This window comes from Amphiura filiformis, chromosome 19 (assembly GCF_039555335.1).
Source record: "Amphiura filiformis chromosome 19, Afil_fr2py, whole genome shotgun sequence".
Lineage (NCBI taxonomy): Eukaryota > Metazoa > Echinodermata > Ophiuroidea > Amphilepidida > Amphiuridae > Amphiura > Amphiura filiformis.
Window position 1 is genome coordinate 35772171 of NC_092646.1, and position 12385 is coordinate 35784555.

At 33.6% G+C, this 12385-nt stretch overlaps 1 protein-coding gene across 5 annotated transcripts in view; it reads right to left on the reverse strand.

Moving 5' to 3' along the window:
- LOC140141232 (myophilin-like) overlaps positions 1 to 12048 on the reverse strand; it is a 31610-nt gene extending 19562 nt beyond the window's left edge. Inside the window, exon 1 of one of the 5 annotated variants that reach the window (XM_072163034.1) lies at positions 11867 to 12047. In XM_072163034.1, the coding sequence (XP_072019135.1) occupies positions 11867 to 11917 (51 nt within the window). In that variant the 5' untranslated portion in view covers positions 11918 to 12047. Of the gene's footprint in view, positions 1 to 11866 lie in introns of all 5 variants that reach the window. The other 4 variants (XM_072163033.1, XM_072163035.1, XM_072163031.1 and 1 more) reach the window with 4 other exon arrangements.
- Positions 12049 to 12385: the final 337 nt, after the last annotated feature.

Here is a 12385-nt window from a genome sequence, read left to right on the forward strand (position 1 = left end):
GCAACTTATTGCGACTGATGGTGGATGGAGTATAGTCAGTGATATTATGTGTAACTCGATAATTATACGCATGAACTCTGTTGTATTTTTTTTAATGCGATTCGCCTTTATTGATTTGAACAGGGGACAATCTTTGCTTTTATATTGCATTGCCTTGAACACGCAATGGGTTAGTCCAGTCAAAATCCACACACCCCCTGTGGAAGATATGACCTTAATCTCCCACGCAAGGGGTGTACATTTCAAATGGAGCCACCCATTCAGGTAACAATACCGTATTTGAAATTCACATTACCTGTGTGGACAATTATAACATTAACAATGTCGATTCTAAGCACAGGATAACGTTTTGAATGTTTTGGCTGATTTAAACAATGTTAAACATCATTGTTATAACCTTCGACAGCAAATGATGTTACTTAGTTCATCAAACATTGCTGTACTAGTATAATATACTTTGATAATTAATACAAACCCGTTTTTGTTTTTGTTTATAGACATTTCAAATGACAATAGGCATATCTCGAGCAAGTTTATAACGCTTTCAGCTCAGCTGATACTGTGTCGAAGTTCAACATAGCTAATTTACTTGTTGCTAATTATAAACTGGCTGAGATTTTCCCAAGGGTGTTTATATTATATTAGCTATATTTGGTTTTCTAATGAGTATTTAGCTAACGGTAACCGTTGGAATAACCGCTATATGAACCCGTGGACAACATACCGTGCATAGCATGCATGAGTAAAGCCTCTACAAATGTGATGCCTTGCTACCAGGAAAGATAAACAGAAAGACTACATTGCTGGGAATATTGCTCCCACCGGATTCTTGCGCAGATTTTCAAATAAAATATTTCCTTCCTTGCCCACGGTTGTTTGATGCGATCATTTGTTAATGTTTCTAAAAAAACATTACATAAATTTCCATTATAGACCTTTACAATACCAACAGTTATCACACTAATATACACATGTTTTTAACACATTTGTTAGCTATTAATACATACAACGTAGATTTTCGCTTCTTTATAAAATTATTCATCTTTTTCTGCCTTTTTGTTGTAATTTTTATTCAAAAAATTGTATATTTGTGTGCAAATTGAGGGCGCTGTTTACATACATTGTTAATTTAGTTTAGCTCAATAATTATACTATAATATTACGCTTACCTTATAATACCGTAAAACCCCGTCTACAAGCATATATAGTGTTTTTTTTATAAAAGCTTAATTAATTGGGAAGCAAGCGTTAATATACCAATACAATAGATCGGTCTTAAAATAATACTTGTTTGTATATGCTTGGATCCGTAATTTATTTGCTCAAACTCCATAATGGCGACTGGATTAATGTAGCTTTCATCAGAAGCACACTATATGCTTGTAGACGGGGTTTTACAAATTAATGGGGGAGGGAAGAGTTGACTTGAATTGCACAAAAAAGTGGCTGAAAGGAGAATAAAATATTTCATTTTGATACAAAAAAGAGGCATGTCATTATCAGGATGGACGCCCATGTAAATACTGCACCGTGAAAACTACGAGCTTTTACGTTCATGGAGATGAAACTTCTCAAATATAAAGCTTTGTTTAATATAGTCATACCTATCACATTCCTATCACATTTCTCCTCTTTTTTTTTATTAATGTCTGCCTTTACATCTTTATGTCTGGTTAACTCTAGTACTACGAAGGAGGGGAGCATACCAACCCTCTATATGGTTCATACTGCAGTTACTGTCCGTTTTCCTATACACAATACACAGTGATCTCACCATTGACGCGTGACCCCTACAAATGATGTATGTTGGGAGAATGGACACTTGCCTAGTTAACATCACTGTGTGAAAAATAACCAGCCAATATTTTATTTATTCTCCAAAACTTCTAGCAAATATATTTCTCTAACATGACCTAAAATTACAGCTAGGTTAGATGTTCAGAAATGGTCGTACTTTTTGTAAAATATGAGTGAGGGCAAGGCATAGCTAGCCAACTCCCGTGTTATTTGAATGGAGATTTGACCGAAAATATTGGTATCGGACCGCTCACTTCTGAAGGATGCCACAAAAAACCGGTAAAAGCTACATTTAAATTATTCTAAATAGGTTCTAGAAAATAAAGTTTTGTAACATGTCCTAAATTTTTAGCTAATTTAGGTGTTTGGAGAGGGTCGTACTTTTGTGTTTTAGGAAGGACATGTAAACGACAGATAACACCAAAAATATGAAGAAATTATTTCTAAACCGTGTTAAGTCAAAAATCATTATGTTGCTCATTTTCAAGAATGCTGGTTTACAAAAAGCACGACATTGTCTGATTTCGTGAACAAAGCCACACATAACATTGTTTCCTTTCGTTTCCTTTCGTTTCCTTTGTAATCGGTTACCCAACTGAAGCTATGAATACCAGCTTTATTGCGATATCGCACATGAAAACAGTCACTTGTGCACAACCAGAGAAGATCCGATTTAATCAGTTGAGCTGTTTCAATGAGTGTTATCTTGGTTTAATAGCTTTTAATGGGGTTAAGTCCTGCAAAGGTCGAGATGAATTCTACTGTAGACATGACTGCATCATGTTTTTTTATCCGGCATAAAAAACGCACACATTTACGTCCAAACGCCTTAAGCTAATCGTTTGCGCTCATTTTAGTGATAGCATTTTACCTGAGCGTAGGACCATCCAAAATGACAGAGGGAGCCCTACCATAGGTTTCTACAGTCAAATCCATGATTTTCGTTTCACTCTTGTAAAATTGTTGAAAGAGATATCGACTATTTTCTTTGTAGTTTCATATTCAGGCCGGAGAAAATCTTGTGAAAACTGCATGTTCGTTTGCTTATTATTTGTACATAGCCAGAATTTCCTCATTTTGGGCGTGATTGCATTATCATAGCAACAATATGTGGGGATGCTTGTATCACTGGATAGAAGAGACCCATATCTATATACATTGGCACCAAATTTAACGGTTCATGACGTTTATAGAAAATGCTTGTACTTATGTTGGTATCACTGGATAGAAGAGACCATAGATAAACATTGGTATTATATATATTTAACGGATTATGACGTTTATAGGGAATGTGTACTTATTTTGGTATCACCAGATAGAAAAAAAACCATTTAACGGTTCATGACGTTTATAGAGAATGTTGTACTTATTTTGGTATTACTGGCTAAAAGAGCGCATATATAAACATCGGTATTATATTTAGCGGTTTATGACGTATATAGGGAATGTGTACTTATTTTGGTATCACTAGATACCTAACATATCTAATATTGGTACCAAATTGAACGGTTTATGACCTTCATAAAGAATGCCTGTACTTATTTTGGTATCACTGGATAGAAGAGATCCATACCTAAACATTGGTACCAAATATACTGATGATTATAATAGAAAAATTGGGGTTTACAACACCCCCACTCCCCGGCCGCTCCCTCTTCGTAAGCCTTGTTAGTGGCTCAGCGCAGAACGAGGGTTAAAAGTGTAGAAAATGCTGAATCGGTTTGAGATAGCTGGCACAGCAGTTAGAGGGAGGATAGACACTTTTAATAATATAGTTACAGTAAATGGAATTATTTCGCTCGAAATTACCTTCTTTCTCTTTCCTTTCTTCCTATTTTGAAATGTATTACTATTATTGTATGAGATTTTGTGATGGCAACACCGAAGTCGACACGTATTGATTACATAAATGACCTTTGACATCATTCACTTCGCAAATATCAAGAGATGTTACAGAGGATGTTGAAGTCGATACATATTCATTACATAAATGACCTTTGACATCATTCACTTCGCAAATATCAAGTGATGTTACCGGGTATGTTACATGAGACAGTCAGACAATCTGAAGATCATCTACAGTGAAGTCTTGACATTCTTTGTCGTGTTGGGCTGACGCAAAAACCAGATATGATCAACTATATAGATCATTACCACCAACAAATCTGAAACAGAGACAGGTCTAGACCATCTGGATGTTGAGACAATTATCATGATTATAGTTAGCCCAACTTTTGGGCTTTGGGCGTTGTGTAAATGTTAGCCAGTGTTTAATGGCGTAACATGTAGACTCTGCGTAGACATAGATATAAATATGCTAAATAAATCCCGGGAAAAGAACAATAGTAAACCTTAAAACCTACTAACCATGTTTGTATGAACCTACCTGCTAAATCGGTTAACAAGAACGTATTAATCCTAGCCTAATGAAAACTTACCGCAACTTCACTAATCAAGATTGCTACACGGCAAATAATTAGTACTCAATTGTTGAGTAAAAAGGAAACTGAGCAACAATATGAATATCACGGTTGTTTGATGTATATAGAATTGGCTTCATTATTAACTAAATGCAAACTATAGATGACGCTATTTATCCTAAATCATATTTCTTTATTTGCAAGGGGTATGTGATTAATAATGCCGCTAAAGCAGCTGGAATAGGTGAAACAAGCAACAAGGAAATTTTATAAACATATTTCATCAAACAATAAAAGGAATTATCTGTATTAAAAGCTTGAAAGAGTAATTTCCAGTAACTAAATAGCGCCACCAATTTTGTCATTAATAGATATTTTATATCCGAAAAAGCTATAAAAAAAAGTGAATAATTTTGTAAAAGAGGGGAAATCAAAGTTGAGAATGACTCAAAAGCATTTGTATACACTAGCATAATATCACATTTAGCTGTTTAAGCCTAAAATTTGGTTGTACATGATGTTTTGTTTGAAAAACTAATAAATGATCCCATCAAACAACCGTTGAATGCATTGAACTCAATGATGATTAAATTATACTCGTCATATTGAGTAAAAATTTAATCAACATTGAGTTCTATTTGACTCATTTAGTTGCTCTGTTCCCTTTTTACTCACCATTGAGAAATTTTTACTATTTTTTATTTAAAGTGTAGCTGACTTACTAACTGAAATGTCTCTAGTCATAACCTATCCTAAACGAATTTTTATACACACTTTTTTAAAGACAAAAACCCACATTTCCTGCGTTTTGATTTTTGTTTTATTTCATAGCTGAATTAGACGAACAAAATCGCTATAACTGAATCAACAGACCTTTCACACTTGAAATACACACCATGTTATGTACTTTTAATGTCAGTAATTGAGCCGTTAAGTTAGTAATTAATGAGTGTAAGTGCTTTGTAATTGACCTCATTTTAAACAAATGACCCTAAGTGGAAAGTGTAACATAAATTTACACTGGTTAATGCCGTAATGTACGAACTTTTAAAATGAGTTTGTCCAATATTTTTCTTGGTCAATTTGTTCAAACCTTATCTTTTGGTATATTTGTAATGTTTACACATGTTTGGGACGTAGGTAGGCTTATCAATTCTAATTGAATAAATACTGTATAATTTGTTTTGTAAATCTCCGCCATTTATTTCGTAAATACCTACCAGATTGGGGACAGAGTGTGGCTGCTCCTGTACCATGTGTACAGTGAGGCTAGTTTACTAAACAAATTCAGCAACTATACTGATATTATCATTATGATCAATATCAAAATAATTATGATTAACATATTTATATATTTTTATTTTTGTTTAAGGAATTAAAGAATATTCATTTAAACGTTTTCATGTTTTTTCTTTTCTCTTATCAATATGAATGATGATGAAAACCATTTACCTATAAAAGAATCCAAAGAATTCAATTTGTCAGTCAGCAATGGGCAAGAAATCACACAGATGATCCGTTTGACAGTTGGTAAAATATTTGTCATTGACGGTAATAATTGAATACATTTTGCTCTAATATGCTTTCACGGTCGTCACTGATAAAAACGCCACACGGTTGTTTGATATGATCATTTATTAATTTTTCTAACATTATTATAATGTTCAATTTTAGACCTGGACAATACCAACAGCTATCACACTAATACACAATTACACATAATATTCTAAAGCTTTTTTTAAAGATAGATTCTCGTTTCTTTATCAAATTTTTCCTTTTTTTTTTGTTGTTGTTGTTGTTTTGTGGTAATTTTTGTGTGAAAACTGAGGGCGCTATTAAACATATATCTTAAATATAATCAGCCAAATCATGACTTATTCCTTACATTTTATGATTAAAATTAAATGCCCTTGCCATTTTGTTAGTATTTTTTCTAAAGTTCTAATACTATTAAACAAGTGTCTACCCCTTGTAAAGATGCAAACAAGTCTTAAGGTACATATCGCCATCATCGTTCAGCTTTACTTAAAAATGACACGGTATTACATTACATCAAACAAACATGCCGAAAAGGCCCCGAAAACAACAGCACAAAACTATAATGGTGTACGCGCGCATTTGAAAGATCTAACAACTAAATTTGAGAAATCCCAACAATAAGCAGAACTTCCCACTCGTGCTCATGACCTTGAATGATTGAATGATTAAAACATTCTTCTTTTCCATTTTCCCTTACACTTCTTCAATACAATTATGTTATATTTTATTCTAGAATTGCAGTGAGCAATATCATTCATTTCTATCAGGTATAAACTATTATGATCTATTTAAACATCTCTGACTTCATTTTGACGTCACCTTTAGAGCGCAACATTAATTACCTTGACACATCTGACGTTAGTAATTTTAATTGAATTATCCTAAATGTGATAGCTCATTAATTTCAATGCCTCTCATGATTATCTATTCAATTTCTAATTATCATCAATAGAGACTACCACAAGAATGTTGTTTCGGAATGATTATCTGACGTCAGGACAAACTTAAAAGAGATATTTATATAAATCCGACGGAGTGTCATCCTCGGTGTCATCTCTTATCACCTGAAAATAGCATGGTGTTAATTGCAACCTAGTCTCCCTTCGCAGTCGGTTTCTGTTGTTCGTGATTAAGCCATATGCAGTATAAGCACGAGACTAAAAGTTACCCTAAAATACCATTTCCGCTTTCCAGGGACTGACAGCTGATTGGTGTTAAAAGTAGAAGCAGATGTGTAAATTGAAGACCCTAGGTCATCATCCTTGATGCAATTGCCTGGTGCATGTGAAGTTGCTTCACTATCATCACTATCTCGACATGTCCTATTTTTAGAAGTTTGTTATCCGTTTTTATTAGCATAATTGAAAAATATGCGGGCATTTTGTATCGCGCAATAGGGCGTGGCTCGAGTTCTGAAACGGGTGTTTTGAATCCTCGTTAAATCTTATCATATTAATTCTCATTTAAACACGGGATTAAACACTGTGAAATACCAGAAATGTTTTTTTGTATTCATTATTAAGAATATGTGACGACTCTGTCAATTATTATTGTGAATTGTTCTTTTAAATATTTAGCTGCAGATATTTCATTTATTTTGTTTATTTGTTTGGGTTGTTTACTCATTGTATTCTTGATTGAATGATAATGATACGTCATTAAATAACGTCTTTAAGAAAGAATAACGTATTTTATCTTAATTTCAAGATAATACCGATGTGTTTTGTTTTCCACGACGTCAAAATGCTTTTACCAATACCGGCGGCGGTAAACACCAACACCTGAGAAACCAGGCATCAACTAAATTATATAAATGGCGTTTGCTCATATTAAAGTTGTGCCCTGTTATGCAAATGAGACAGTTTACGCTCCGTGGATTTTACACTGAGATTTCGGGGCTTGCTCTTTGTTGATATTTTGCTCAAGGCCGTTTCTACACAGGTGAATGAGCATGAAAAGAGTCTATCGCAGGACTAAATGGTGCGGACTAAATATCACATTAGTGAACTCAGGGAATGTAATGAACTTTGTAGATTTTAACTGATAGATAAACAACACTGCAGGAGACGTAATGTGTGATATACTGATATTCCATTATGTCCAGTACTGTGGCATTGTCATCAATGTAGTTGGTTCATGAACTCTCAATTAAAATCAGACCTGAACTACTTTGACTGAACGTTTAAAACTTCTCCGGGCATGCAAGAAGCAGCTTGAACAGTTGCAATCAAGTTTCAGTTGGAACTTGATCATGATCATAGCTTTGGTCCGTCAATTATCGTCAGGTAGACTGTTGGCTTATTTCCACGCATCGTCCATGGTAGACCATAGTCTCGGTATTTTGCCTTGTCTAAAAATGGCTGCGGTACGCGGTCATCATTTCATACCAGGAATTCTTTGGCAAACTGAGGAGGACCCCTAGAATATTCTAAAGGCATCAAAGTGACATCCTTGATGTATGATTTAGATTTCAATGTCATAGTACGACTATATTGACAGCACCACGGGTGTATAATATAACATCATTATGGCTATGGGTCGGGAGGTCTATGGCATAACAAGACATAGATTATTACCTGCAGAAAAATGCTAAAATATTAACTGAAGTTATGCTTAACTCAAATTTCCAATCCTAGAAATTAGTTAGTTGACCTAAGTATCCAAAATAACATGATCTATACCTTGAAAAAACCCGAGACAAAATGCAATATTATATTTAGATATTTAACCGTAACCAAAACTTCTGAGAAGTTTGTGACATTTGTTGAGAGTTATTTTTAACTCAAATTTATTTTTAGCTCTTTGACATTTTGTGAACCGGTTTGCAGCTTAAGGCGTTAGATTGTTCGAATAATTATCATAAAAAGCTACGAGTGTTTTGAATATAATGAACTCTAGCAACATATGCAAGGAATTAAATGTTGACTAATTAGTTAAGTCATCTACGGCGGCCATTTTGTGCTCGCGGGAAAAATAGCTACAATTTCATGATGGATTGCAGTGTTTAATATCGGATGGTGTTACCATGGCTACAACCAGTCAATAACCTAAAACTTTAAGGTTAGCAACTATTTTAACTGTTGCGATTTGGTAGTTCACAGCATCTTGCGAATGGTAGTGAGCTTTTGGCAAGAATTTCATTGATCATTTCATAGCGAATGTGTAGAAGAATTCAAATATCACAGATATACTTTTATAGGTTTTGTGATTCTTGAGTTATCATGTTGTAAAGAGGACTGAAACAACAACACTTTTGTAAAACGTACATAAATCATTAAGAACAATAAATCGAGCAAGTTTTCAAAGTATATGATTCGTAGAATAAACTTTTGCAAAACATCAACGTGTTATTTGTCAATAATATATTGATTTAGATAATGAAAAACGATTTTTTGGTTGCTTCGACCAACAATACATAGTCTATCCTTAACAACTTCGAATTTAAATGTACTTGCTCTTTACAGCAATTGCAGCAACAAAAATGTGTAGGCTATTATTCTTGAACATGATATTCAGATAATGTAAGGACTGCACAAACCCTTATACTGCTACTAGTCTTATCTTTCATATATATACTCCTTGCTTATTATTTCTACAACCAACATCGGTTTTACGGGTTACCGTGTTTATTATAATACGCTCCGGGGTAGCGATGGTTCATCTGAGAGCCAGACTCATTATTGAATTTTTAACACGGTCAACTTTAAAATGCCTATACCAGTTTGTTATGTACTTCTAAATGTTAGTAATTGAGCCGTAAGTTAGTAATTAATGAGATTAAGTGCTTTGTAATTGACCTCATTTTAAACAAATGACCCTAAGTGGATAATGTATAGCATTAATTTAGACTGGTTAATACCATAATAATATACAATCATTAAAAGAAGTTTGGTCAATTTTTGTTCTTGGTCAATTTTTTTTCAAACCGAACATTTGGGTATATTTGTAATATTTACACATGTCCTAACTTACACTAATTGGTATATTAATTAAAGTAACATAATGTCTGTGAAACTTTTAACAAATATTTTAGATGAATATAGCGTACATAAAAACGAGGTGTTTTTTAATTTCTATAATTGCTATGCGCACTGACATTTTATTGATATTTGATTGGTTGTTTCCAACATACTTGCCTATAAAATTCGCTAAAAAGTTGCAACACACAAAATTACATTGATAAAACCAATCGCCCAATCTACATGATCTAGAAACATTCCAACCCCCAAATCCCGTCAAAACGGGCACACCATCACCTTCTTAAAGAAACCGAAACTCGTATAAAATTACTGACGACCGTTTTAATATTTTCTCCTTTAAAGTTTTAATATTTAATGCGTATATGTTTTACCTTTTTAGGACACAAGCAGGGACACAAGTCAGACGCTATGGTAAACTTGGCAATGATACGACGAACGCCTGAGGCGAGTCAGGTCACATAGAACCGTATACTGTGACAGATGAAAACACCCAATTATCCGCCCAATTGGATTCTTAAAGCTTGCAAAGTAATACTTTAGTACCTCATTTATATGTATATCAGATATCTGCATACTAAGAGGTGCTTTATATTACTAAAAGTAACAGTTTTGGGCGACAAATATCTTTTCAATCTATTGTTCTCAAAATTGAAGTGTTCCTGGAGTGATATTTTACAATGTCCTCATCCTCTTTTCCCTACTTCTTTCCTTTACCATTCCTTCATTTCAAGTGGATGTTTAAGCATAATTTGTAAGTATATTAGAAAAATAAGGTAACATTATTATTATTTTAATTTGATCATAAATTTTTATTTTCGTGGTCTGTATTTTTATGAATCTTCCAAATTAACTCTATTACTTCCACTTTTCAATATATTGTTAACCAATAATTACTTGCAATTTTCACAAAGCTGTCAAATTTGTATTCGCTTATAGATAATTTTGGAATTTGTTTGAAAATACTTTTGGTTTATTGTAGGATAAAATCTACTCTCATCATTAACATTGATTACGACAGCTCACTGTGAAGCACAGGTTTGTGTGTCTTTAGATAGTTTGCTTCATTATTCAAAAAAGTTTTTTTTAAAGATTTGCAAACTAAAAATACGATGACAGCAATTATAGCATTTTAGACTTATGCCTTAATTATTAACTTTATTTCTTAACTGTTTTCCGCGGTACAAAACTTTGGAACAATTTATTTGATTACCAACTTTCATACCAAACTACATCTCAAAAAATTTGCAAGAACATTGCATTTTGTAAATTTCAAACTATTTCACCATGTTGAAATACTTTTTAATTGCCTTTTCTAAATAATAGTATTTCAAAAATTGCAAAAACATTGTTTGTTAAAATACCTTTAATTTGCTTTTATTTACGACGGTAGTTTATAAAGTAAATAAAACATGGTGCGCCATTTTGAACAAGTTGGCAATAAGATGATACAAAAACAAAACGGGCGTTAATACTAAAAGGCGATTGCCAATAGAAGACATATAAGTTGCAGATTGTATTTAATATTGTGCAAAGTATGTTTCGATTTGGGCGCGAACAGTTTAAGACGTTTGGTATATTGAAATGCGGTCACGTCCTCAGCATTCCAACAGAGAGAGAGAGGATCCACCCACGACGTTAACCTGACACTACTGGCCCGTATCATTCAAATATCTGGTCCCTGGTGTTTTCGTCATTAGTGTTTGATATTATCATGTGCTGTACTAATTTGTAATATTATAAGTTCTTTTATCTCTTAAGAAAGCATATAATTATTTTAATCTATTTTCAGGATCAATGCATTACTGTTCTCTCTAGGCTGTGACAGTGCAAAGTTTGTTAAAACGTTGTAATACGTTTGATATGTATTGTAACTTTAGCTATTTAATTTTGTCTTATTAAATTATGGCCATCCAAAAAAAAAGATGACAATTCACATTTGACACCAAATTTCAGATAGGCTGATGGCATCAATGTAATAAGCTTATCTATTCTTTTTTTGTTGATTAAATAATAAAATCATACATCTTATATAAAATAAAATAGCTACCAGCGATCAAAACTACTTTTCAAATGTCTATTAATTTAAACTTATGTATACCGAGAAGTTTTAATATTATATTTGCAACTTACCTTCGCCGCCACCCTGGCTGACATACCATATGCTTTCCCTTGATTTGCCATGGTTTATTTCTTGATCGTGACTTTTACACTTGGTTGAAAATATTCCGACTGTTTTTTCGCCGGGATAATCACACACAAACAGAAATGGCGCAGAGAGAACCGAAGAACAAGAGTGAGAAGATGGTATCAAGAAACCAGACGATGGGAACAAAGTCAGCTGAATGCTCTGCACCCATTGGTCGATATTAAGTACTCTAATTTGCATAAAAAGTATTAACGCGTTATGATTGGTGTATCGTTGTCGATGTAGGTGTGGTTATGTCCAAATACGTTGGATCGTGGCGTGATTGACATGGTTATATTTTTGATTTCATGATGTCATGCTACCAGGCATTTTGATAGTGGCTGTTGTAAGCCAATCAAGAATGGAATGCCAGCCGGTTATGGGCATTCCTATACACACGCAAATAACTTGGCGGGACATCGGAGGCAAAAGACCAGCAAAGCTTGTTGGCAGTGTTGATAAAA